Source organism: Abrus precatorius, unplaced genomic scaffold (assembly GCF_003935025.1).
Source record: "Abrus precatorius isolate BTA unplaced genomic scaffold, Abrus_2018 Scaffold10, whole genome shotgun sequence".
Taxonomy (NCBI): Eukaryota; Viridiplantae; Streptophyta; class Magnoliopsida; order Fabales; family Fabaceae; genus Abrus; species Abrus precatorius.
The window spans coordinates 26,119,192-26,145,618 of NW_020874292.1; the positions used below are offsets into that span (position 1 = coordinate 26,119,192).

At 31.6% G+C, this 26,427-nt stretch overlaps 4 protein-coding genes across 4 annotated transcripts; 1 reads left to right on the top strand and 3 right to left on the bottom strand.

The window, feature by feature from the left end:
- Nucleotides 1–1,375: 1,375 nt before the first annotated feature.
- Nucleotides 1,376–4,421, bottom strand: LOC113853089 (nuclear intron maturase 1, mitochondrial). Its single transcript, XM_027483541.1, has 2 exons — nt 1,988–4,421; nt 1,376–1,608 (listed from the first exon to the last, which is right to left on the bottom strand). The coding sequence occupies exon 1, from the start codon at nt 4,333–4,335 to the stop codon at nt 2,266–2,268; it is 2,070 nt and encodes a 689-aa protein (XP_027339342.1). The 5' UTR covers nt 4,336–4,421; the 3' UTR covers nt 1,376–1,608; nt 1,988–2,265.
- A 4,862-nt stretch (nt 4,422–9,283) lies between these two features.
- On the bottom strand, nt 9,284–9,685 carry LOC113852138. The gene has a single exon (XM_027482386.1). It carries the CDS (start codon nt 9,683–9,685, stop codon nt 9,284–9,286), a length of 402 nt encoding a protein of 133 aa, XP_027338187.1.
- A 2,576-nt stretch (nt 9,686–12,261) lies between these two features.
- Nucleotides 12,262–16,557, top strand: LOC113871446 (mannosyl-oligosaccharide 1,2-alpha-mannosidase MNS3). The gene is made up of 6 exons (XM_027508545.1): nt 12,262–12,530; nt 12,789–13,750; nt 13,948–14,209; nt 15,228–15,425; nt 15,617–15,765; nt 15,905–16,557. Exons 1-6 carry the CDS (start codon nt 12,453–12,455, stop codon nt 16,152–16,154), a joined length of 1,899 nt encoding a protein of 632 aa, XP_027364346.1. The 5' UTR covers nt 12,262–12,452; the 3' UTR covers nt 16,155–16,557.
- On the bottom strand, nt 16,318–21,060 carry LOC113871439 (potassium channel KAT3-like). The gene is made up of 11 exons (XM_027508538.1): nt 20,379–21,060; nt 20,075–20,290; nt 19,831–19,986; nt 19,662–19,719; nt 19,256–19,573; nt 18,647–18,886; nt 18,235–18,333; nt 18,097–18,129; nt 17,813–17,998; nt 16,967–17,687; nt 16,318–16,728 (listed from the first exon to the last, which is right to left on the bottom strand). Exons 1-11 carry the CDS (start codon nt 20,558–20,560, stop codon nt 16,595–16,597), a joined length of 2,343 nt encoding a protein of 780 aa, XP_027364339.1. The 5' UTR covers nt 20,561–21,060; the 3' UTR covers nt 16,318–16,594.
- Nucleotides 21,061–26,427: the final 5,367 nt, after the last annotated feature.

Sequence of the window (26,427 nt, forward strand, 5' to 3'; positions counted from 1 at the left end):
TTGAAGTTAGACATCAATCAAGGTTTTCTTCATCTCATGTATAAGCATTTTCCCTCCAACTAATAGAGGCCTGTTTGGTTTCCAAGGAAAATGGAGGTTGCACACTTTTCACATATAAAATTTTTCGTTGAGACCCAAGTTTTTCAAAGCTAAAAAAATTCAAATTACAAGAAATGAAAGTTCTGAGATGGCATTAATATTATTATTTTAGTATAGTACATTAAAGATAAAAACTTAAATGTGATTGTGATTTTTTCAATTAGAGTTGGAAATATTTATTATGCATGTTATTGAAGTAAAACTCTAACTCTGATTAGAAAATAACACCAATAACATATATAGTAATGCACTTAAGTTTTATCTTACACTAAAACAATAAGAGGATAGCATGTTAGAATTGCTTTGCAATCAACGGAAAAAAAGCTTAGAAGAAAATCTTTTACCTATAAACGAATTTGAGTCCACGAAACTATTGTTGGACAAAACATGAAAGAGCTCAACCAGTTGTGATGTTCTTACCCGGCTAGTCCCAGATTAGTCGGATGCCTGATATGGTCTGGTCCTCCACCGGTAAAAAAACATCTTTTAATCAAAGCCATCATACAATTCCGATGAAATCTATATTTGTTTTCTACTCACCTTGAATATTTTAGTAGGATCGCACAAGTCCACCTGTTTTGAAGTATAGTTTTCAATCTTGATTAATGAATTTAATATAAAGACTTTCTTACTCCTTCATTCAACTCAAATACTTCAAAAGATTTTCCTAATTCCAATTCCTCTAATTGAAACAAACAATAATAGAGATACATTCTCAGCTAACTGCCGTGGCTTTAAAACCACTTTCGCGTGCAATCTCCAAGTCAATTCCAAAGATAATACAAGTTACCGCTATTCATTTGCATAATATACAAATTAACTTAAACTTTAAAGCAAAGCTTCTTTTTGGCAGAAAATAACGATATTTACACAATTAATCTAATGTTATATTACCTCTTCGTTCGCATGAATTTTTAAGTGATTCATCAAATTAATCTCATTTGGGAAACAATTTAAGCACTTGCAAGTATACCAGCATATCCTCACGAGTAAGATCATCATATATGCAAAATAACTGATTAATCTAAATAATTAATATTACTTTAAATTTCAAACATAAAATGCTAAACTCCAGCACCAAATGTCGATCCACCTTGAACTGTGAGATGAGCTTAGGAAATAGTTATATAGGTAAGCAAATCTGTGCTACAGATTCCAACGCTAGACATGACTTGCGGCCTACAACTGGTATACAAACTCAAATTAAAAAGAAAAACAATGAAAACAATATAAACAAAAGGCAGAGATTCGTTATAAAGTTACAGAAAATATGTAACCAATACAATATATTGATCATGGAAAGAATCTGAACGTCTATGAATTTCAGCTATTACAGATTATAGACTATCAACAACTGATGTCCAACAAATTTAGCCCACAGCAGTTAAAATTTACTAGTAGATGAAATTGCCTCTTCCTATTCCAAAAGAGACCTTCCACTTCCCGATATCCCACGTAAAAAGTTCCTCTTGAATACTTCATTAATATTCTTTTTTAAGTAATTGAAATCTGTAGGCAAATGTTCAGCACAGATCAAATCAGATACAAATGTGTAAGCAGTGCCGCTGGTGACATAACTAGCAAACAAATCTTTATTGATATTTTGAACGATAGAGAAATATTGGCAACATCCTGTCTAACACATTCTTTCAAATACACTCCTTATACTTTTTATTGTTAGTTAAAATTTATTGAAAACTACAAAAGTCATATGAATCTCACTCTTAATTCAATGATTCTCACTCGTACTTTTGCAATTTTGTGTGTTCTTCACAATTTTACATTCGATAAACAACTCAAGGAAACTCAAAATCAATCCATATAAATTGTAGTGAAAATAATTCATCAATTACAAGGAATTCAACAGTGTTAAAAAATTCTGTTATACCTGTTGTCGTGTTCTAAATTGTCAGTACTGGGTGGTTAATGACATCACTGCCATCTGAGCCACGCACCCTTCCAATGGACGCAATCTACCATTTATGTAGATAATTCAACGTGGACTCACATTTGTTACTAGAATAGTATTTGAAGGACTTTTACACTCAAATACTCAACAAAAATATGGCTCAACAATGCATGTAACCTTTTTCCCTACGAGATCATGAATTTGGAAGCAGAACCTTGATACTGGAAGATTCCACTAATTTTGGATCAGTGCCAAGTTTACCCATTTATCTCCTTTAAATCAGGTTTTATTTCTCTATCTTCTCTGTTAGGCTGAAAATAACGAACCCCAAAAGTTTTGTAGTCCCATACCATTTGAGATATTTCATCTTGAGGAAGATTTACGCCTTTTTGCTTAATAGATCTGAGCAACTCACAAAAAAACTTGGGATTTTCAAGTTTAATATACTCATGCAACACCCTTTCATGATCTGGAATCCAGTTTCTTGGGAATGGAGTATAATCACAAGATGGAATCAAAGACATGTGTGAAAACTGAACACCTTCAATTACATCAACCAGCCCCATCCTCAAAAGATCTGAATATTCGGGTGCAGAGTTGTTACTGCTCTCCCTCAAAGGACGGCTGAGATTCCGTGAAGCTATTCCATACACTTTGGCACGGGACTTCAGCCTATACCTTGCAGCATACAACTTAGCTAAAGAGCTTCGAACGACATAAGCACAAAAGCCAACCACTTTTTTGCGATTATCAGCATATCTATACCAATCAGCCATAGTCTCAAGAAACTTATTCATTTGGGAGTTCGTATGAGCTTGACCTGAATACAACATAGGAGTACACGGAAGCGGCTCAGGGTCCTTATCACCCCTCAGAAGCTCAAGCCGCCTAAACTGGCGAATGCATTGTTGCAAGCTAGCAGTAACGGAAAGCAAAGTTCCCACACCCTTTTCACTCACAATGTTACCTCCTGAACCCGTGTAACGCAGGGTTGGGTGTATCACCCTTCGGCATATTATATGATCCAAGAATTGTATCCCCCTGGTAATATGCTCAATCTCCAACTTGGAATTATCCAACCTTACCCCAAACGCACTCTCACAAAATTTAACAATTTTCTTCCTCACTTCCATGGCATCCTCCCTCGGCCCTCGGATCCCAATCAAAAAATGACCCCCATATCTTATGTAATCCATCTTCCTAGTTTTTTCCTTCCCACTGGACGGAACAAACTCCGGCCACGCAGGATTATGACATCCATCATCAATCGAATACTTCCATATCGAATCAAACTTACAAGGCCTGAAAAACTCCACGATCATTTCCTCCATCATATGATCCAACTCATTAAGACAAACATTAGCAAGCAATGGACTTAAAATTCCACAATGACCATAAGAGGGTACCTTAGCAGCCTCCTCAGGAGCAAAACTAAAGAATGTTCTCAACCAATACGGATCAGGTTTTGGTTCATTCTCCTTGAGAATCCTTTTCTTAGTAGCTCTCCTCTTCTTATCCTTCTTCAACTCCTCACCATTTTCTTCTTTCCGCAACACGCGACCCACAAGCGCGGATTTGATCAAGCTCAAAACTTTCTTATCCCTCGTACCCTTTTCAACGCAACGCATCACAACATCTCGATCCACATCATCCAAAATCTCACTCAAATCCCCTTTCAAAAACCACAAATAACCCGCGAAGTTACTCCGAATCGTTCGAATAACCGTGTGGGCGCTTCGCCCGGGTCGAAACGCATGCGATTTGGCGGAAAACCGTGCTTCGAAAATCGGCTCGAGAATCATCAAGAGAACCTCCTGAACCACCCTGTCCTGAAAACATGGCTCGTTAGATTCGAGAAGGGCTTGGAGTTTGCGTTTCGAGAGAGGCTTGGAAACGACAGTGTCGTTGGGGCTGCAAAGTAATTGGTGGGTCTTGTCGTTCCAGGAAAAACGACCGCGAATAACGGCGTTTCGAAGGGACAGGAGGTGGTGGAGAACGTGGGAGTGAACGGCGTTACGGGGAGGGAAAGTGCCAGTGGCGTGTGCACATGAGCGTTGGTAAGCGAAGAGCCAGAGGTCGAAGTTGGAGAGGAAACCGGTGAGGTTGGGGAATGATATGGTGTTGGGAGAAGAGAAGGTTTTGACCCAAAGAGAGGTGCAGATTTGAATAGGGTCTTGCTTGATGAGAGAGTGAGGGTCTTGCTCTTGCTCTTGCTCTTGTTGTAGAGTGTGGGTTGAGAGTGGTGAGAAGAAGCAGTGAAAGGGAGAGTGTGTAATGTGCAAGCGATAGCGGGAGTAAAGCTGTTCGACCATTTTTCCCACTGACATTTTTCACTTTCCCGCGCTCCGTCAAGCGCAAGGGAAAGCTCTAGGGTATCAAATGAAACTGCAAGCTGCACAATCGAAATAATTTTGAAGGAATAAGAAGGAAATACTCCTTTTATTTAATTAAATCTTTTCATTTTTTTAATTCTTACTTTTGAGCTTTTATTTTTAGTCTTCACTTGATTAATAGAAATGTTATCTCATGTCAATTTTTTATTATTTTTTAAATCGTTTCAACATAAAAATTTATTATTTTATTTTATTAACTAAAGGGTAATGATATGTAAAATTGTTAAGAAAATATAAATTTGATTATATTTTTAATTTTATTTGTTTAGTTTTCATCCTCATTTTTTTTAGTAAAACCCTTCAATTATTTAAAATAAATAAAATTAATTTTAAAAATTGAAACTCTCAAAGTTCTTAATTCACTTGAAATTTTACAAATGAATTGATAAAATAATTTTAAACATTTTTTTATTTAATTTATCAATTAAAATATCAAAATTTATCTACATTTAGAGAAAACTAGAAAAAATCAAATTGTAATTTTTTGAAACCTCAATCTTGCATATAGAATCTTTTTTAACTAAATTATTAATTTTGTTCTTAAGATTATTAGTATTGGACATTTTAGTGTATAAAATTTAAAAGTGCTTTTAATAGTAATTGAAATTTTTTTTTCTATTAATCAATTTAATCCTTAGAGTCATACATTATTAAAATATAGTAATAAAATATTAAAGGACATGTATAATTAATTGCATAAAAAATTGATGTTATTGTATATGATATATTTTTGTTTTAATTTTATTTTAATTTTTAATTTTTAAAATGTTTCATCTATTCATATTTTTTTCTTCTTTATTTTCTCTTAACACTACTATTGTAAATTATTATTATTAGAAACCATTGTTTATGTTTGCTAATATTAAAATGTTAGAAACTATAATAGTTGAAAAATCACTATAACATCATTCCTAGTAATTCATCTTTATCTTCTTATTCCTTTAATTAATCCTATACTAGGAAACTCTTCTCCAATCAAGAAGACATTCTCCTTCATAACTTTCCCATCATTTTCATTTTTCTCAAACTTCACCCCATTGTCAATAAGATACCAACTTTTATCATCATCTGTGATTACGTCTTAGACCTTTACATTCCACTATTGTCAAAAGGTTTTGGTCCATTATTGTCACGACCCTTTTCTATAAGGAACCGATAATATTATTTCTACACTGCTTACTTATTTAAGATAGATAAATAATGAAGAATATAAATATAAAATTCACTTCTCATTTAAAATATAACAAAGTTTCTTACAACAAATATCTAACAGAACAACATAAATTACATTTAGTTCATAATACTCAAAATACACAAAATTATATTACATAATTCACTCTATATGAGGTCTCAAAATATAAGGAAAATGACTTTAATGCAAAATTACTCGACTCCAGTTTCTAACATTTCTCGATTGGCCCCTCAGCCTGTGAAGTAAATGCAACATCTGCTACATTTGCTTACGTACCACCGTACGATCATCGCAGTACACACACAACAGCATAGACAAAAATGTAAGGGTAAGCTTACAAAAATAAAATAAAATAAAATCATATATATAGAGTAAAATATTACTCACAACAACATTCTCATGCATTCTCAACCCATCTAATGCACAACATGAAAATGATTTTCAATTAATTTCAAAGTCTAAGTAATCTAGTAGGAACCAAGCTGGTTCGAGAGTGACCCATTTCGGTATCTGAATTCAGACAGCACAACACAACTTAGCATGATCTATTGTTATACATCTACCCACTTAAACGTATAACTCAGCTTTATAATGATGCAAGACATATATCTCAACATGTTGCAGCACGACAAAAATCATTTCAACAGTTCAGCTAAGACAAGTTTATAATAAATCAGTCAAATCTTAGTATTATTAAATAAGTTATTAGCAGTTACAGCAAAAAAAAAATAACTTTTAAGTACTAAATCCTTTATATCTCAGCTTTTATCAAAGAGATCTAATAAAACCAACTCAAACTTTTTTTTAATAATTCAAAACATAGTTTATAGGTTAAAGTAAACTCCCCTTACCATAAAATTATATTTATTTTTATTCTAATTTTATTTTTCCTATAAAAATTTTTCTAGGAGTTTATTTAAATTGAATTAATATTTAAACATAATAATATGACATGTATCTTGAACTTTTAACCAATTAAACATAATAATATTTTTTAACTTTTTAATTAATATTTAAATTTATTTAATCAACATTAAATATATTAAAGTATTTGTCAAATATTATAAAAAATTTACAAATATTTTGATCAATATTTTAATATTTTCAAAATTTAAATGTCTAGATTTATATGTTATTTTTTTTATATATTAATATAATTTTTTTTATCATCTATGTTATTTTTAATTTAATTTCTTACTTTTTATGAAAACAACACTGTACGCTAGATAACATCCATTCATCGATAGATAATATCAAACCCAAGATTTCGTGCGTGCTAGCTATTTGATAAAGAAAATGTCTGATATAAATTGAGGTGTTTAAGTAATGTTAAAAAATAGAATAAAAATTAGAGAAAATAAAATATATTAAATAAGTGATAACAATATTTATAAATTAAAATTATTCGATAAGCAGCTTTATCATTTGCTCAAAGGCTAATTGTCCTCCTCACATCAATCACTACTCAAATTAACTTTTATTATGCTGTCTCTAACTTTATGTAAATGATAAATGAATCGATATGACAGTCACTTCCAATTGTTAGAAAATAATTACATAAAAAGAGAGAAAAGAAAACAATCAAATAAGTATTTATTTAATAATTTTATATCATATAAAAGTTCGTATTATAAACTTGATTATATTTTTTAAATAAATTAAAAAATTGATAGATTATATTCAAAAATTATAAAAATAAGTTCTTCCAAACATCTTTTAAAAGTCTGTTTAGATACAATTTAATCAAATATTTAGTCAATAAATTATTTTAAAATAAAAATTAGTAGGATAAGATAAAAATAATTTAGAAATTTCTAAATGATTTAATAATTTTAAAAATTTATAAGTTGATTTTAAAATATATTATTGTCATGATTTTTTTTCAAATACACCCTAAAAGTTCCTTTTTCAATGTTTTGATTATAATTTTGTAAAATTAGTGGAATTAATACAAACAATGATAATCCGAGTCATTCTTGACAAAACGGTGATGCTTTTTTAACATTTAAAGGCGACAAATTTTCAGTATTTTTTACATGTTTAATTAGAGAATTATTTTAAAATGTTTATATATAAAAATATAAAATTAATAAATAAATAAAAATATACAATATCATATATAATATTGATTTTTAGTAATTTAAATAAAAAAACCAAATAAAAAAAAGTCCGGTGGCTCCCCGAATAAGATTAGGACCCACCCAATTCTTTTCTTTGTCTGGGCATCGAGCATGATTACTGCATTAAAAAAAAAAAGTTAATTCAAGTAATGAAAAAGATCACTTAGTCTTATTTAAAAACTATGGTTTTAATTGCAAAATCCGAAGTTATACTTAAATAATCATATTAAAGTTTAACGCAAAGTTTTGAAGTATATTATTATAAGAGTTGTAAACAAAAAATATATTTATTATTATTAAACACTGAATCAATCAGTAAAATTGTTTTAATTTAATTATTATTCCGCTTAAACATAAACCTTTGATGGACACAAAAATAAGAACTTTATTTTTTTCTTTTTTCTACCTATTTTTACACTTATTTTATTTGTCATCTTAAAAAAGAAACACTAATAATATGTTGTGATTAATCTGTTATTTAAAAAATAAAATAATAAAGAGTGTAAGGGTTGTTTCTTTTTTATGAAATTAATGGTTACATGCATGAGTTTGTCTTATTTTATATGACACTTGTTTTTGTCTCTCTGCCGGCAAGATGTGTCGAGCGTCAGGGTATGAAAAGATAAACTTTGATATATTTATTGTGACATGGATCCGACTTGTGTGGCACATCGTCTAGAGAGCGGTCCCTACAATGCATTGCATGCACGAACAAAGTAAATGCCACGAAACTTCAAAGGTACCTTTAAACAAACATCGTATTTTTGCTTTCCCCAACGATGCATATTCACAATTCACATGCTTTATTTCTCTCTTTCACCTACCCCTCTTTTTCCCAAAACTCCCATAAATTCTATGAAATTCGTTCATTCCAACAACAAAGAGAAACCTATATACTTCAATAGCAGACATCTTTCTCTGTAACTTATGTGCCCCCACGCCCTTAGAAATTCATTTCAATTGGACAAATCTAACATAAACAAATATGGTTTTGATATTTAATTCATATATTATTACGTCCTAGTAAAAAAAATGTTAATTATCACCTTTCTGTGAACTTAGAGAATTCAAAATTAATAATTTTTAAAAGTATATAGACTATACTAAAAAATTATTTTATGAGAACTAAAATTAAGTAACTAGAAAACAAATCAAATTACTTTTACATTCTAACCAATCAAGAATACTTAGAAAACAATGAAAGGAGCATGCATAAATGGAGAGATGCATTGCTCACCAGAAAATAAAGGAACTAAAGGCTAAGCTTGACTGATTTATCATACAGTATACAATTTGTTTAATTCTTGTTGTCTTTTATTACAACATCAACCAACATAAAGCAAGAAAAACAATAAAACGAACAGTGAGTAAAGTCACGGCCGAGAAAGTGATACAATGCAAGAATTAAGGATCAAAAGCAATGATCAATTAATTGTAGCACTTTCCTCATATTTCTAATCTCAGAAAATTGCTTCACGTATGTAATATAAATATATGTGTATAAAAATATAGTCAAGAAGTGAGGATCACAATTTGTGGGATTGAATTGGACCCTTTATTTTATTTTTCCTCATGGTTCTTCAGTAGTGAGATGGCAGTGGAAAGCCATTGAATTTGGTTGATCATTGTGGCAAGGAGAGGAACCAGATGGAGGAACGAAACCCTTTGGGAGCATGGCAGAGAAAGTTCTTGATTGCATGTTCTTGACCATCTTCTTTCTATGCTTCATGTTCTTGTTTCTGTTGATCCTTCTCTTCTTGATTACTCTTTGATTTTGTCTTGGTTTAAAAAACATGGGGTCAGTGTTCTTAAGGTAGAAGACTTGGTGGTAGTGGGCAAGGGTGGTTAAAGAAGGGTTTTGGGGTTCAATCTCTTGGGTGGAGGAATGTGTAGAAACGGTGTATGAAGAGAGGATGAAGAGAAAGAAGAGAATTGTGCACATGCACTTGAAGGGTTGTGTGAGATTGGCCATGAGAATATTGAGAAAGAGTGGGGTTAGTGAATTTTGTAGTGCATTATTTGTGTGGAGAGGGTAAAGGAAGAAAAAATGCAAGTGAGAGCGCCGAGATTGAAGATTAACGGGAATTCCAATGGGTGGTTGTGGCTTTTGAGATAAAGGGAAAAAACAAAAGCAAATATCAGAGTGGAGATCTATGCTTGATTGCTTATTGCTTAACTCCCTATACGTGTAAGGTTCAAGATTGTTAAGAGAGAAATTGTGGCTTCTTCAATCTTTTAAGTGCTCAGTGAATAAGGTTTAAAGCAAGGGATATGACAATTTTTAATGAAAGAGATGAGAAAGATTTTAATAAATAGTATATGATTCTCTCTCTCCCTATCATTTCCTTTCATTCCCTCGCTTTTTAAGAGAAGGTAAAATTAAAAGAAAACTAGTCAACATACCCGGGATCCACGGGTTTGTTTATTTTTTAATTAAATTATTTTGTTTCAAAATTATACTTTAAAATATTAAATAATTTATATTATAAAAAATCATAATGTAATTGTTTATTGTTTTAAAAATAAATTAATAGTATATGATATGAAATATTTAAATTATATTTAAATTTGAATGGTATTTATTTCTTCAACGAAAAATTATTGTTTTAATAATGTATAGGAAGATAGTCAATGACACATTATGTTGTACGACTCCAAGATTTAATGGTTTATTTTAAAAAAATTATTATAGTTCAAGTAATTATTGTCAGATAGTTACAAACGCAACTAAGTGATTAACTTCAAATGTTTAGGCTACTAAGCTAAGGACTAAAACACAAATGCATCGATTGAAGCTAATTCAGATAATTAACACCATGAAAATATCAATATCATTCAAATAAAGAAAATGTAAACTTCGATTCTTACAAATGAGTTTAAAACTTGATGATAAATTTTTTAATTAAAACAATATTAATTATATATATTTTAATTTTAATGCAATAAATTTATTCATTCTTAATAAAATCCTATCACCTTTAGGGCTTAAATTCAATCTTAAAATTTGAAATTAATAAAATTATTAAAACAATATTTAATGCTTAGTTAAATTTAAGTTATATTATGATTCTAAGATATATTATTAAAAAATTAGACTTAATTAACTCTCACAAAGTAAGTATATAAAAAGAAGGTTGTCTCTCTCTCCTTTATGTTCTTAATTCATGAAAGACATATTAACACACCGCTAACATTTAAAATTAAGATATGTATTTAGTGCATGAAGTTAATTGAATTATGTCTGTAACTCGATATTTGAAAAAAAATAATGAAATTAGATTAAAAATTTAAGTTTAACTCACTTAAAAAATTAGCTCACTAAAAAAAAATTCAAATTTTATAAAACATATTTTAGCTATATATTAAACCACGTCTAAACATATGTACTTTGAAGTATAAATTTCCAATAAACTGTGAAGCTTCTTTGAGAAAGAAGTACCCCAGTCCATTTTTCAAGTCAATGCCTCCGCTCTCTATTCATAAATTGCATGGTGCAATGAGAGAAAAAAAAAAAATTAGATAAACTTTTTTTAATATATTTTATAGTTATTGTTTAAAATTTAGAAAAAATATATAAATAAAATTAATTAAGTTAAAGTAAAATTCATGTAATTTTTGTAATTTCTAATTAATAATAAAAGTATGTGTGAAAAAAACATGCTACAGACAATGTGTTACCACTAGAGATGGAGAGAGTTTTTGTTCTGTCATTCCTCAAATATTTAGGTAAGCCAGAAAGCTATAATCACAGTTAGTGTGTGAATTGCTATTATGTAGGTGGGAAATTAATAAGTATTGTTGGAAATGCCCATTTTGTCAACTTCACAGCGAATTACACTTTTAAATATGTTTTCCTCCACAGCCAAATTATAACCTTTAATTATTTATTAATTTTGTTAACTTTAATCAATACGATAAATATTTAATAATAATAAAATTTTATTAAAAAAAGTATTTATTATGTATTTATTATATTTTTATATTTTTAATATAATAATTATATTTTTTTATAAATTTTTTTTACTTATAAGTTAAATTCAGTCTTTAAAATTAAAATTAACAAAACTCTTTATTTATATAAATTCTACGTATAAACAATTAACACATTATTACTTTAAATATAAACAAATATATTAGCTCAAATAGAATTTTATTAAGTAAAAAATATACATAATTTTAAAAAATATATAAATAATTATATATCGTACAAATTAGTTTATTAATTAAAAGTATGTTTGGTTTATTTTTTTAAAATATTTTTTAGTTTTTAAAAATAAAATAATATTTTATATAAAAAATTAATACATGTTTTTTACTGCCCAAACTTTTTCTTACCCAAGAGATGCGAGAAGACTAAAAGAATGTTTTTAATTAAAACGTAGTCAATGCCTTGGATGAGAATAAACTTTTAGATTAATCACTAAAATTATATAAATCGAAGATTTTAATTTCTAAAATTTTTAAGTTTTTGTTAATTACACTAAAGCATTTTAAAAAATAATTTTTGTATTATTTTACATAAAATAATAACAAAGAAATTAAGACTAATTTGAAGAATTTCTGGACGATCTCAAAGTTGCTCTGAGACGGCGATTGCGTTGCAACATCTGTCTCTCTCTCTCTCTGTTGTTAATCCGATGATAATGCTACATAAGCATAGAATGATGCTGCTCCTGCGCAATCGAATTCGTAGCTAGAGTTAGCTTTTCCCAATTCGAATTCACGATCCGATCCACAACATGTCCAAGTCTCTACCCTACTCCACCAAAGATGTTGACTACGATAACGCCAAGTTTCGCCACCGTTCTCTCTTCAAGGTACTCCTTCAATTAACATCCATACGTCTTCGTTTTCGCCAACGTCTTCTGCATCAATCACAATTACTTGTTAAACCTAGAACTAGGACTACTGCATCTATTCTTCTATGTTTTAAATCTAATCTTCTTTATTTCATTCTATTATCTTCAATTATTTTCTCACCATATTCCTTTCAATTGCTTTTCTAATTAACATTTTGTATGAGTTCAAAAAGAAAGGAAGAAATGTTTACTGTGTCTTGAATCTTGATTTCACAGGTTATTACTCAGAGCTTACTCACCAGTAACCTGAAGCGTGATTGTATTAGCTGTAGTACAGGAAAATTTCTATTCTTGTTATTGATCTTTGGTGTAGCATATCTTATGCTTGGACATTCAAGTTCTGGTGGTGTAGTTTCTAATGATCAAGCAATTGTGAATAGAAACAGTGAAAGAGTTGGCGGTATTATTAATGGTGCTGGCAAATTGAAGAGGTTATGGAGACGGCCTCCGAGGCTTCCTCCTCGGCTGCCACCGGATGCTAAAGAGACTGATAATGGTGTTGGAGGTGTACCTGGAAATCCAGATGACAGATCAATGTGGATTACTAGGCAGAAAAAAGTCAAGGAAGCTTTTGTTCATGCGTGGTCTGGATACAGAAAATATGCCATGGGTTATGATGAACTTATGCCGCTTAGTCAACGTGGAATTGATGGTTTAGGAGGGTTAGGTGCTACGGTGGTGGATGCTCTTGATACAGCCATGATAATGGGTCTTGATGAAGTTGTTGGTGAAGCAGGATCTTGGGTTGAAGAACACCTTTCTGAGAGAATTAGCAAGAAGGGCCAAGTGAATTTATTTGAAACCACTATACGGGTTTTGGGTGGGCTTTTAAGTGCGTACCATCTAAGTGGTGGGGAGAAAGGAATGAACTTGACTCATGCAGGACCTAAACCAGCTGTTTATCTAGAAACTGCTAAGAATTTGGCTGATCGTCTGATGTCTGCTTTTACAGCCAGTCCAACTGCCATTCCATTTAGTGATGTTGTTCTGCGTGACTCGTCAAGCCATCCAGCTCCTGGTGGACTGAGTAGCACATCAGAAGTTTCCACTTTACAACTTGAGTTCAATTATCTAAGTTCTGTATCTGGTGACCAGAAATATAGTTTGGAGGCAATGAAAGTCATGGATCACATGAAGACTCTTCCAAAGATTGAAGGACTTGTTCCTATATACATTAGGTATGGAACTGAATACCATTTAATTATTGTATTTGATTATTAATTTTCCCTAGGAGTAACTCTTGATAAATCTTTTGATATGTGTGTTCAATTGCTTCTATAGATTACCCCAATTGTCTTTTGTCACTTTCAGGCTTGTGTCTTCTTTTCTCATCATACTTCAACTAACTTACCATATTTCTAATAACAAAATGCAGCCCCCATTCTGGTGAATTTAGTGGAGAAAATATTAGACTGGGATCTCGTGGTGACAGTTACTATGAGTACTTAATTAAAGTATGGCTTCAGAGTGGAGCTAGTAGCAATAGTAATACATCATATCTATATGAAATGTACAAGGAAGCAATGAATGGTGTTAGGCATCTTCTTGTTCGGAAATCAATTCCAAATGGGCTAGTTTTTGTTGGAGAATTGCCTTATGGATCAAATGGTGGCTTCAGCCCAAAAATGGATCACCTGGTATGCAATGCTTCCTAATTTTGAAGTTCGACATTGTAGGAAATTGATATAGTGCATTCAGTAGAAATACTGGAAAGAATTGATTGAGTTATTGTGCCACATGTAATATGCTGCACTTGCTATATATTTGTCTGACAATCCTAAACTGTAGATTGGTTTGCCATTAGAAATTATTGATTATTATCTGGTGTACGTGAAGTATGAAATTCAGATTTCCTTTTGCCCCTGAAGTAATGATATTCCCAGTTTCCCACCCTATGGTTATGTGAGAGATTATACAAAATTAAACTGCAGATATTCCTGCAGGCTACACTGTTACCCATGTCCACTGTACTCTGGTAATAATTGTATTGTATGCATGCTAAGGGCTAAGTCATGCTCTGCTATTTCTATGGTTTAAAATTCATTCCGTCCGTAAACATTATAAGATGTCTTTGTAATTTGTTTTATATATCAGGAACTGATTTTTCTTCATTTACTTAGTTATTATATGTTATGGGAAAGCATTTTGCCTTTTTACAACTTGAGAATATAATCATATTACATTTTGTTACATGAGGATGTCTAATTGTACTCAACAATTGCATTTGAATACAAATTGAGCCTATATTCTGTGGCTGATATTATAAAAAAAATGGTGGGGAAATTACTGCCATCATTTTCCAAACTGTGATTGGTCCAGGATATTTACATTTGCATTAGCAGTATTGATTCTGAGTCTCAAGTCTATGACGGCTTTAATGCTCTTAAAAAGGTCTTTGTCTCAAACTTTTGGTGAAGCTTTTTGAGTTTTAAGGATTCCCTCCAGCTGTGAATTGGACATTGTGATCATAAAACATCAAATAGCAGTTCAGTAGCAGAGGATCTTTCCTATTATTTGCTTATTTTTTCTGCTCACATTTTTTTATCTCATGAAAATTCAGTTGTGAAATTGAACTTTGATCATAATTAGCAGGTATCTGGTTAATGTAGACATGTACCTACTAACATATATGTAAATTTGATACTGCTCATTCAGGTGTGTTTCCTACCTGGTACTCTTGCACTCGGTGCCACTAAAGGCCTTACAAAGAAGCAGGCAATGGAAAACAATATGCTCAACTTTGAAGATCTAGAAAATTTGAAGCTTGCGGAAGATCTGGCTAAAACATGCTTTGAAATGTATGCAGTAACTTCAATTGGTCTGGCTCCTGAAATTGCTTACTTTCATACTGAGGTTAGTAGAATTTTTATGGCATTTTGGATTTCATCAATTGATAAAGATCACAAACAAATGTGATAATGCATCTCATTATCTGCTAATGTCCTCTGCTCAATGGTGCTGCATATGGAAAGTATTTGTTTCTCTATAGCATTTTTATGTAATGGGCACATGACATCTAGCTTATGAAATGCTTTTATACGCAGGAACTTTCTGAACAAGGTCATGATGGAGGAAATAAGAGCTCAGAATTTGTTAATGACATCATAATAAAACCTGCTGACCGTCACAATCTTTTGAGACCTGAGACTGTGGAGTCGTTGTTTGTTTTGTTCCGAATTACAAAAGATCCGAAGTACAATTTTCCCCCTTTTGTGTATTAGTTTATATTTTTATTTCTTGTGGTCATTTGTAAGAAGCAGTGAAAGCAGGCTTAGTTTTTCCTTTCCTGTTTTTTTTCTGAAATAATCAAAGATATATTTCTTGTCTGACAGATATCGTGAATGGGGTTGGCAAATCTTTGAAGCTTTTGAAAAGTATACAAAGGTTGATACTGGAGGATATTGTTCTCTGGATGATGTAACTAGTGTTCCTCCTCATAGAAGAGACAAAATGGAGACTTTCTTTCTAGGAGAAACACTCAAGTATTTATACTTGCTGTTTGGGGACAGCGCTGTTATTCCATTGGATAAATTTGTTTTTAACACGGAAGCACATCCTATACCAATCAATTTGAAGAAATGATTTTTTTTCTTTCATCAAAGCATTCAATACAAAGGTATTCAAATTATGGACCGCAGTGGCACAAAGTGCGATGCTTCTTTGAAGTTACTCTAGCATCTCTTTCACGAACCCAGTGCACTTCTGGTTGTAAAGGAATTGATTAGCTGGATTCTCAGGGATAGTAAAAACTGTGAAATACTGTTGAATCATGCAATATATCAGCAAACACATCTTGGAGACTGAATTGATTATATGACTCACTTTCGTCGATTTGCAACCGGCCAATTTTAGTGAGAATGTAAAATTTTGTTTCAAAAGTCATAAACAACGAGCAGCTTTTGTAATTGAATTGTATGATTTTCCAGTATCTTTCTGGATACTTAGCACTTAAAATGTTTGATTATATGATCATCATTACTTTCCTGAAGCTACTATCTATCTTCATTTCCATATTGGTAACATCACGAACTCAAAATTTCACTATCGCTGCACAGAAGAAAGAGATGATCTCCATCTCGAATGACGTTTATGTCATCTATCTCTGCGTTTTCTGTGCTAATTACTTTTGTAGGGCCGATGTTACCGAATTTTTCACCTGCAGTTTTGCAAGTAAATAGTTAGAAGGAGAAAGTAAGAGCAGTGCAAAATTAACTCTTTTGTGTTTAGAATATTGCATCAGATTTTTTCAGCTTCAGCACTCCTTCCCCTCTCCCCAACAAAAATGTAAAGAAATAAAAATATGGTGATCCTCTCTCTCTCTCTCTATGAAAATATTAGTTCTCTCAGTTTTCGGTTCATAAATTATAATCAATTATTTTGAGGTCAAAGCTTACCAGCAACTTTGAACAGCTCTTCTAATGAATCAGGTAGGATTATCAGTTTTCCATGCTGTCCCCGTGAGGTACTTCTGCATCCCTTTAGCAAATGGATTGTTACTCTCTTCTTGATAGACATTGCCGCTTCTCTATCACTTGGACAGTTCAAATTTCTTGAATTGGATTTTGTGTACACTTTCTCTAATGGGAAGTTGATAGATCTAATACCATCTTTTCTGTTTCTAGTTGAGCCATTTCTTTGAAAGTCAGGGATTTCTGGCTCCGTAATTGCTATTCTAAATTCATCTGTCTTCTCGTTTTCACAACTCATTTTTTGGTCGGAGATGCCCTTGTTTTTTGGCTGTTTTACCAGAGGTTTTTGTGTCCACCCGATGGCATTTGGGTTCTTTGCATTCCCGTCTCTTTCAAGCAGAATTTCAACAACGTCTAGATTCCCCTTATGTGTAACCGCATGGGGATCTCTTCTATTATCCTCAGGGATCATGTTATATTTAGAGACTAAATGATCATCATTAGTCACTTTACTCAAGCTGGTTTCCGAGTCTCTAATAATTGTGTGCTTTCCTTCATGTGTTAATGAATGCTCGAGGGAATTATTTGCACACTCAGGAGAAGAGGAGCTTCCTCTCTTGTTGCCTCCTTGAAGTACTTCATGCGGAACAAATCCAGAATCAGTACATGGATATTCAAAGCCGAAACCTTCAGGCCCCTTTGATCTCTGTCATACAAGATAAAAGAAGGTGATTTAGGAACTTATTATTATTGAAGGGGATTTGCGATAAATGAAATTTATACAATATATTCCCCATCTTTTGAATTTAGAGGCCTTCTTATCCTAATTACCATTAAAAGGTTATCCATTATAATTTGTGCATCTCGTGGATTTGCTCGTAAAACATTCATTAAGGATGTTTTGTTGACTCTTAAAATTTGAGAAAGCTCTGTGGTCCGAACTGTGAAAGGCTGTTGTACACCATATAAAACACCAATCTCTCCAAATGCATCAACTGCAACTGTCTTCCCAAGAACCTGAATTGTTAACGAAGAGATAGAAAGCTATATTCAGTTGTTTCATTATATAATCTGAAGATAGAAAAAAAATGTCACGATTGAATATTTTTACGTACTTGATCATGCCCATCAATGTAGCGAATGAGATCCTGCAGCAAGTAATCATTTGAAAAAAAAAAAAACATATTGTCAGTAGACACATTCTTCAATATTAATTTCTGGTTCCTAGATCATCCATACTTTAGCTAACTCACCACTGCTCCTGAAACCAGCACATAAAGGTCTGTGGAAGACTCGTTTTGCAGTACCACATCTTCCTTGGGTGGGAAATACTCAGCCTCCATATCTGAAACCTATTATTACAGTGGGTCAAATATTGACATACTGTAACATTAGTTCTTCATCTTCTTACTCTAATCTTAGCCAAAGAAGAAGAACAAAAAGGGGGGAATGGATGAAAATAAAAACAAAAAAGGCATGTGGGGTATCAGTATTAGGAAAATGATTGTCATGCACTTACAAGATGTATACGCCTAGCAAGAGATAGAAAGAGATAGAGAAGTAAAAGATGCGATAAGTGATGTGATGTAAGATAAAGAGAAATAAAGAAAAAAATTAGGAGAAAATACTGTGCTATTATATAAAAATCAGAAATCTTAGTATTACCAGTTGAAAAAGGAAATCATGGGAGACTCCTTGGAAGAGGTAGACCTTCTGCACAACAGGAAAAAAGAGATGGTGCGCAATGCTTGAACGGATTGCCTTTGGAAGATCATTTAATGTTTCTTGCTGCTTCAGTCCTTCTGTCTTAAACCTCAAACATATGTGTGACAACATTTGATCCTGTATGCGATGTGGCAAATGATTTCTTGATGCAAATTCAGAAGCTGCTTTGACTGTATCCCTCTGTGGCACCAAAACCAATCCTCTCTTCATTAGAGAGAAGAAATAAAGTTCCTCTTATCTGAATGAGCTTTTTTTATATGAAAGCAAACAATTAGCTATCTTTAAAAATGAAACTGAAGGTCAACATAACATGAAACTAACAGGAACACCATGCCAAGTTTGTAGTTTCAAATAGATGTGGGGCCTACACGATATTATAAAACTAGCTTTCTTAACATTGTCCCTGATAGTGACTTTGAAGGTATTATTGAATAAGAAACAAAGTTTAGTCTAACACATGTATAATAATATAAAGCTCTGATAGAAGATGAGTGGCACTAACAAATTGCGCAGTAGTAGAACAGAAGCCACAAGTTTGAGAGTACATACAAAGTTTCTTGTACGGCTGGTCCAGTGGACTACAAGGTTAGTCATATTTCCAATGATGTATGATGTTAAACCCAAGTTGAACAACATGTAAGCAATATCAAACAACATCTCTCTCGTGTTCTCAGCATGCAAATCACCATAGCCAGTGGTAGTAAGGGTGACAATGGACCAGTATATTGCAGTGACATATCTGTCCCAAAGACTTTCTTCTTTAAAGTTTGGGTACATTGCACCGATCCAGGTTCTTTTGGAATCAGGATACCTATCTGCAATGAGATAGTTAAAGCATCCTGCACAGTGCACTGCAAACAAGGTCACCTGAAATTTTGTGAGAGTGGCAATTCAGTTTTATAAAGTACTTAAAAATTGTTACATGAAGAACAAGGCAAAGAACTTAGTGGCTTACAGCAATGAGCTTTGTGCACCTAGTCCAAAAATAATTGAAGCGAATGTCCTTTTCAAGTCTGAAAGCAAAGCAAAGGAGCTAGTAAGCATTGTCATACTCTGGTAAATAGAAGTTATGATGAAAAGTTGAAAGCTAAAACCATGAAGTTGAATATGACTTGATGGCAAACCTTGCAAATAAAGAACTGACTCGTCTCAAACGCCATAATCGAAACATGTTGAAGGCTTTGAAGCCAAGCTCACTGCTATGATTAGTGAAGAGAAAGCTGAAGGATTGCAATGGTACAGTTGAGCAGACATCAAAAGCAAACCAGGTAGATAGGTACCTGCATGTTTGGTTGAGCTCTATGAAGTAAGCAGAGTTGTTGAAGAATCATTTTAGCTTTATGGGAAGAAGAGTTGATGCATATTAACCTTATTGCAATTCTCTTTGGATCATCAACAAGAAGATAAGAATGGTTATCAAGGTAAGCAACAAAGAATGTCAGCATGATGTCAATGGCAAAGAAGCCATTGACAATGTTGTCTATGATGAATAGTGCATCTTGCTTATAAGGAAGAAATGCAAACTCAAACGGGCAAATCCAAGCCGAGTATATGACTAGAACGACCAGTAACATCTCCCAAGCCCTGCAACAATAGTATATGAGCAGATGCAAGCGCAAACGATATTCATAGTAGTTATGTATATCTTACTGTGACTATAAAGGGTCATCACCTATACTGAGGATTGAAAGGGGAGATTATGTATTTTCGTAGTCTAGTTTCCTGGTTTATTCTAGCTCCAAGAGATGGCAAGAGATCATCATTGGACAAAAAGCTTCCATGGGAAAAATTTCCCAATTGGAATTCATCTAACCAGAACCTCTGGAAGAAGTTTTTGGCGCTGGAAAGTGACATGTTATGTGTTTGAATCCTTACTACAGAAGAGGTAGTTAAATTTTCATGGAGTTGAATCCTTTGGAATTGGCCATATTTATAGTTAGGTTGTTGACTTGGATGCACCTGATTTAGACCACTCTTTTTTTCTCCCTACCTTTCCTTATGTGATAAAGGGGTAAGCAGGAAGGTTATGCAACTAAATCAAAAGAAAAGATATAAAAGAGAGTGGTAAAAACGTGTGGGAAAAATCCTTGATCTTGTCTCAACAAATTAAGCTTGACAAAATGGAAGAAAAGAGGGGGAAGAATGATAGAGCCTTGAAAGTGGCAGACATAAGCCTTTCTGAAATGCAGTTGCAGACAATTTTTTATGTCCACGAGGGTACAAAGAAGGTGCATATGATTTTTCTTGTTGTATATATGGTGGTGCTATTGGTGGCCGTGCGATTGGGTTTGGTTGTGGTGGTGGCAGCTCCATCAACTCATATAGGGATGGAAATTATATAATAAAAATTTAGTCCTTATGCTTTGGAGAATAGTTTCAGGATGATACATCTTGGTTAGTGTTTTGTTACATTTCAGACCCATAGAAAAACCAAGCATGGTAGAACGAGTAGGGATTCTATGTAAGAATGACACGTGGGCCAGTAAGGTTTTTTATAAGGGTTGTAACACACTAACACTTGTCCAAAACCCACTAACAGAAAATCTCAATTATCAATTAATGCTGCTGATTATCACAATCCCTTCAAGGTTAATTAATCTCCTTTCTCTTTCTCTCTTTCTCCAGTTTTGGATCGGCCGACATTGAAATAGTGCTGATTAACACCACCTTGCACGTTTGATTAAGGGTCTTGTGGCCCACACATGATTAGTTGATGATGGTTTATTGCATGTGGATTTTATATTGTAAGGTAATGTTGATAAATATTATAGAATTATGAGGTTAAGATCAATGTTTTATCACATATCAGGATTTTTCTTGATATTCTCTCCATTCATTCCTTGTTATCCTTAAGCCACAAGGTAGGATGTCTCCATTGCACGGCAGCAAAAGAAACTGTAGTTTGTGTGACGTTTGAAATATTTGATGGAAAGAATAAAGCACAAAAAAATTATGGCTATTGAATGAAGACATTTCAAACCAATATGAAGTTAGTACAAAAATACGACGGTCGAGTTCCTTGAGAACTTTCATTAGTTAATTTTTAGCATGTGAAAGAGGGTCATTATCTGAATACTGGTCCCGTGTGAATGTCTTTCAAGAATCTTTCCCTAGAGATAATGGATGGGAGAAGTAAACCCACTTGCTGGTGTACAAAGGTGGTTGGTGCCAAAAGAGAACAATTCGTTAAAATGCAAAAGTTGTGCAAGCCAAACATGACTTGGGCTCTAGTATGGTTAAAGTCCCTTGAGTCTTGAAAGAAAGCATTTGAGCAAAAATATATACCATAACTTGAATTAGTTGCTCCAAGAACAAGAAAGACACGTGTTGTATACAATTTGATATGTAGCAAGGAAAGTAACAAGCAAGGTAGGATGTTACACAACTATGTTATGCAAGTAATAGTTCACAAGTATTATGATAATTATTATAATGTAATTATGCAAACATAGAAGTGGGGTTGCGGCAATCTATTTGTTTTCTATGGTGTGGCTTCAGAGCAGCCCCACCTCTCATGGGAAGCATGTTCTCCAGGTATACAAATACAAGGTACAAGGATGTCAACGTTGACAGTCTCATCACGTGGACTGATTAAGGAGTTGTTTTCAGGGTTCCTTTGATTAGCAATGAATCATCACAAATCTTGTTGGTTAAGGATTATTCTGTGGAACTTGAGTAAGGCTTTGATCTGTGGGTGGTTACCCCATGAATCATGATATTCCTGAAAATTGTTCACAAAGTTCAAAGGATGTTGACATTGCAAGACTAAAAATCCCTTGTCCATACCCTATATTTGATATATGAGCTGCAATATTTGTCACCAACTCTCAAGCATGTATTGCATTTGGCACAAAATGTGGTTTAGCTTCTCCATTTGCAGTTCCACTAGAGCAAAAAGTTCAGTGCATTTTTGGGAAATGAATTTGGTGAAAAAATAAAAAATTAAAAAAATGAAGAAGAAAAAGGAGGAGAAGGAATTAAGAAAGAAAGAGGCACATATCAAGTTGCTGGTGGTTGTTGGGTTTGTAATAATATGGTAATGAAGTCGAATTCATTTTGTAATCGATTTCGTGAATATTCAAGAGTCCTCAAGAAACTTGCTTTCCAAACATGCATAAAGCATAAGCAATTTCTTCTTTCACCAATGAAAAGGACCCATTTGTAGAATCCCCTTTCTCTTGTAAGGGATTGTCGAAATCAAAAGTAGAAACTCTTTTATTAAGAGAATTATTAGTTACAGGCCAATATATTTGTTGTATTTTACGTTTTTCAAAGTTATTTTTTAATTAAAATTAAAGTGCCATATTGACAACGAAAAATGATGTTTGAACACCCCCACACACAGTCAAAGCCGTTTAAGTTTTGATGTGATAACCCACGTAATAAAAATTAATATTGTTTAATTAGGAGAGATTTTAATTTTCACAGTTCATGAGTATAGAACAAAATAATTTAAAACATTTTTTTAATTAAAACTGATGTTAATTTAAAATAATCTTCTATTGATCGCATAAAAATGTATTTGTTTATGAAAAATTATAATTGAGTAGTGTAGAATAAAAATGGGAAAACGCGTAGAAGTTAACTCTGTAAATAAGTATAAGATGGAAAGGCAATCCTTAATGAGCATTTGGCTTTAGTATCAATTGGGGCTCACCATTGCATGGTAGTGTTTGTCTTCAATGTCAAATGGGGCTCACTCTCTTCTTCTCAAAAGGAGTCCCCATTTGATTCCCTGCCAAATCCACATTATTAGTTTAACATTTCTCTTTTTTTAGGATTAAAAATCACATTGCAACTGCATTATTTGTTTTTTAGTTTTATGTCCCAACAAGGATCAAGATTCTCTCCAGATTTTTCAACTAATAAAACATCATTGCACGATACGTCGACCAATATAAATCATCAAATTGCAAAACCACACCTTCTTCAATTTGATTGAAAACTCGAGACTCATCCAATAGGATTCAATTATTCACTAACCATCTACTCCAGATTTCACCATAGAAGCAGAAATGTTTACATTATAATTTTTTTAAAGAGATATTTAGCATATTGAGTTAATCTTTTATTTGTTTGAGTAAAGTGATATCTACAAATATATTTAAAAAACAAATTATGCCTTTTTTAAATTTAATAAATAAATTAAATTTTTAGTTTTATTAACTTTAATACTAAGAACTGAGTTTAAGTATTTAAAAATAATAATTTTTTAATAAAAATATTACAATTTTATATCCAGCGTCTGTGTGTAGTTTTGGAAGACTATTCTAGATATTTAGTAAAATGAAATGGTATAATTTATAGAATGGAGATGAAGAAATTATGAAATTCAGCACTTTGCTATTTTTAAAATTACAGATAATGACACCAGGGATCAGCACTTGTAATGAAGAGCGATCAAACGTTGAATACTAATTTACTAATAATGCCAACCCAAAAAAAAGACAGAATCCTAGGAAGAAAAAAGAGAATATTTGTCTTATGGCCATTGGAAGGCCACAGGAAAAATGGAAACTAGGTCGATGGTCCTGTAATATGATGCTCATAATTCATGTGGTCCTGTTTGATTAATTAGCTAAATCATCCCATTTTCCATCCAAAAAATGCTTAACTAATGAATTTAGGTTTCCATAGCATTAGCAAAGAATCAATATGGATTTTGTGTCACTTTCAAGAGAATGGAAACTTTGGCATCTCTGGATATGTTGTGCCGATGCGAATACTGTACAAGTGAAAAAAAAAAAAAATCTTCTTTGAAAGCTGAAAATGTCATGTCATTTAAATTTAACTAATTTTTATAACATCTTTTAAATTAAAAATAATATTTTATATCTTCATAAAATAATTATCATTATTAATTTTATATTAGATGTATATTATAAATAATAAGAGTTAGTAGTTTATTTTAAAAAAACTATAACTATCAATTTAATATATATATATATATATATATATATAATATCCTCTTAATTTTATAAGTACTAGAAACACCTTAAATTGATGCTTCTTTCTTAAAATAATTTTTTATTTTTTATTTTTTAAATATATCATTTAATTAGTAGTACATATCAATTATACTTATTGGAAACTCTTTTTTTTTTCATATCTCAATTAAAGGTAGTATTAATCCAATTATTTTGAATTTCTTCAAAAGAGAAAATAAGTCCAAAAACTTAGACCAAGGCAATCGAATTAAACTTTAGACAATGGTTACTTAATACTCGTTATAAAAAATTATTTACTAATAATTTAATGTTCAAGTTTATACAAATAATATTATACGTTATATCGATAAATATTTTTGTAGTAAAAGTATAAATATATATTGTGTATTATTTGTTAATATAAATCTTTAAAATCTGTCTTAGTAATTATTTTTTTAAAAATCAATTATCCTTATAGAGACTATCTTAATAGTTGAGAATTTTTATTTAACTAGGTATCCATGTCACCATCTCATGTGTCATGAATTTATCTAGAATATGATTTACTAAGCACACTTTTCGTCCATATGAAATAAACAAATTTTCATTTTTATCTCTTTTAATTTTTTTCTCACTGTGATTCCTCTTTAGTTTGAAATGTCCTCAATTGATCTTTAATTTTAAATTAATTACACAATCATTAATAGAAAAAAATAATTTTATAATAAAATTTTACATCAATTAACAATTAATCAATCTAATAAAAAGTGTACTCACATTTTTAAAAGTAACAAGAATTTTTTAACTATCAGTTTTCAAAATAATCAAAGTGCTTTATATGTTAGTTTCATTTAATTAAATTTTGAAAATTTATATTTTAAAAAGTTAAATGAAATAGACATATAATTTATATAAATCAAAGTTTTGTATTATAAGTTATGAATCTTTAAAGTTTGTGACTATGAAAGAAAAAAATTGTATAACTTTTTACATTGGTTACTAAATAATCAATGCAAAGAGTATTTTACATCGGTTATTTTTAGAATTAATGTAGAAAATACAATTATAAATGAAAGAAATTATATAACTTTTTATATTGCTTATTTTTTGAACTGATGTAAAAAATATTTTTTATATTAGTTATCTCTAAAATTGATGTAAAATCAATTCTAAATAAAATATTTTAGAGGTACACGCAATAAAATAACATAAATTAGAGACGATAAACATAAATTATTACTTACATATTCAAGTTTCTATTAGGATTTTTAACTTTGTCATTAACAAATATGAACGCTTACTTATATTCTCAACTTCTATTAGTGTTGTTGGTATATCATTGCAAATGCGAACTCTTATTAAATACATAAATGATTTTATCTTGTTTTATTTTGTATTTTTTTCTATTAATCCATCAATACACTACATTAACGAATACTGCATATTTTTTATTTGCATACTTAACAAAGATTAAATCTTAAGTAAATATTAACAAACATAAACTCTATTGACATTCATAAACATTAGCACCATAAATAATCAATGAACATTAACATAAAGAACACTTTTTATATTAGTTGGTTAAAGAACTGATTTAGAATAGATATATATATCACATCAATTGGTTAATTAATGTAAAATCTCTTCACTTAATACATCACCTATATTTAAATTAGTTCACTAACCGATGTCAAAAGTTATTTTTAATTGACATAAAATGTCTTTTTTTCACTAGTGAATTAATTGAGTCATATGATTTATATGTAAATGAGTTCAGTATCATCTTTTTGGAGT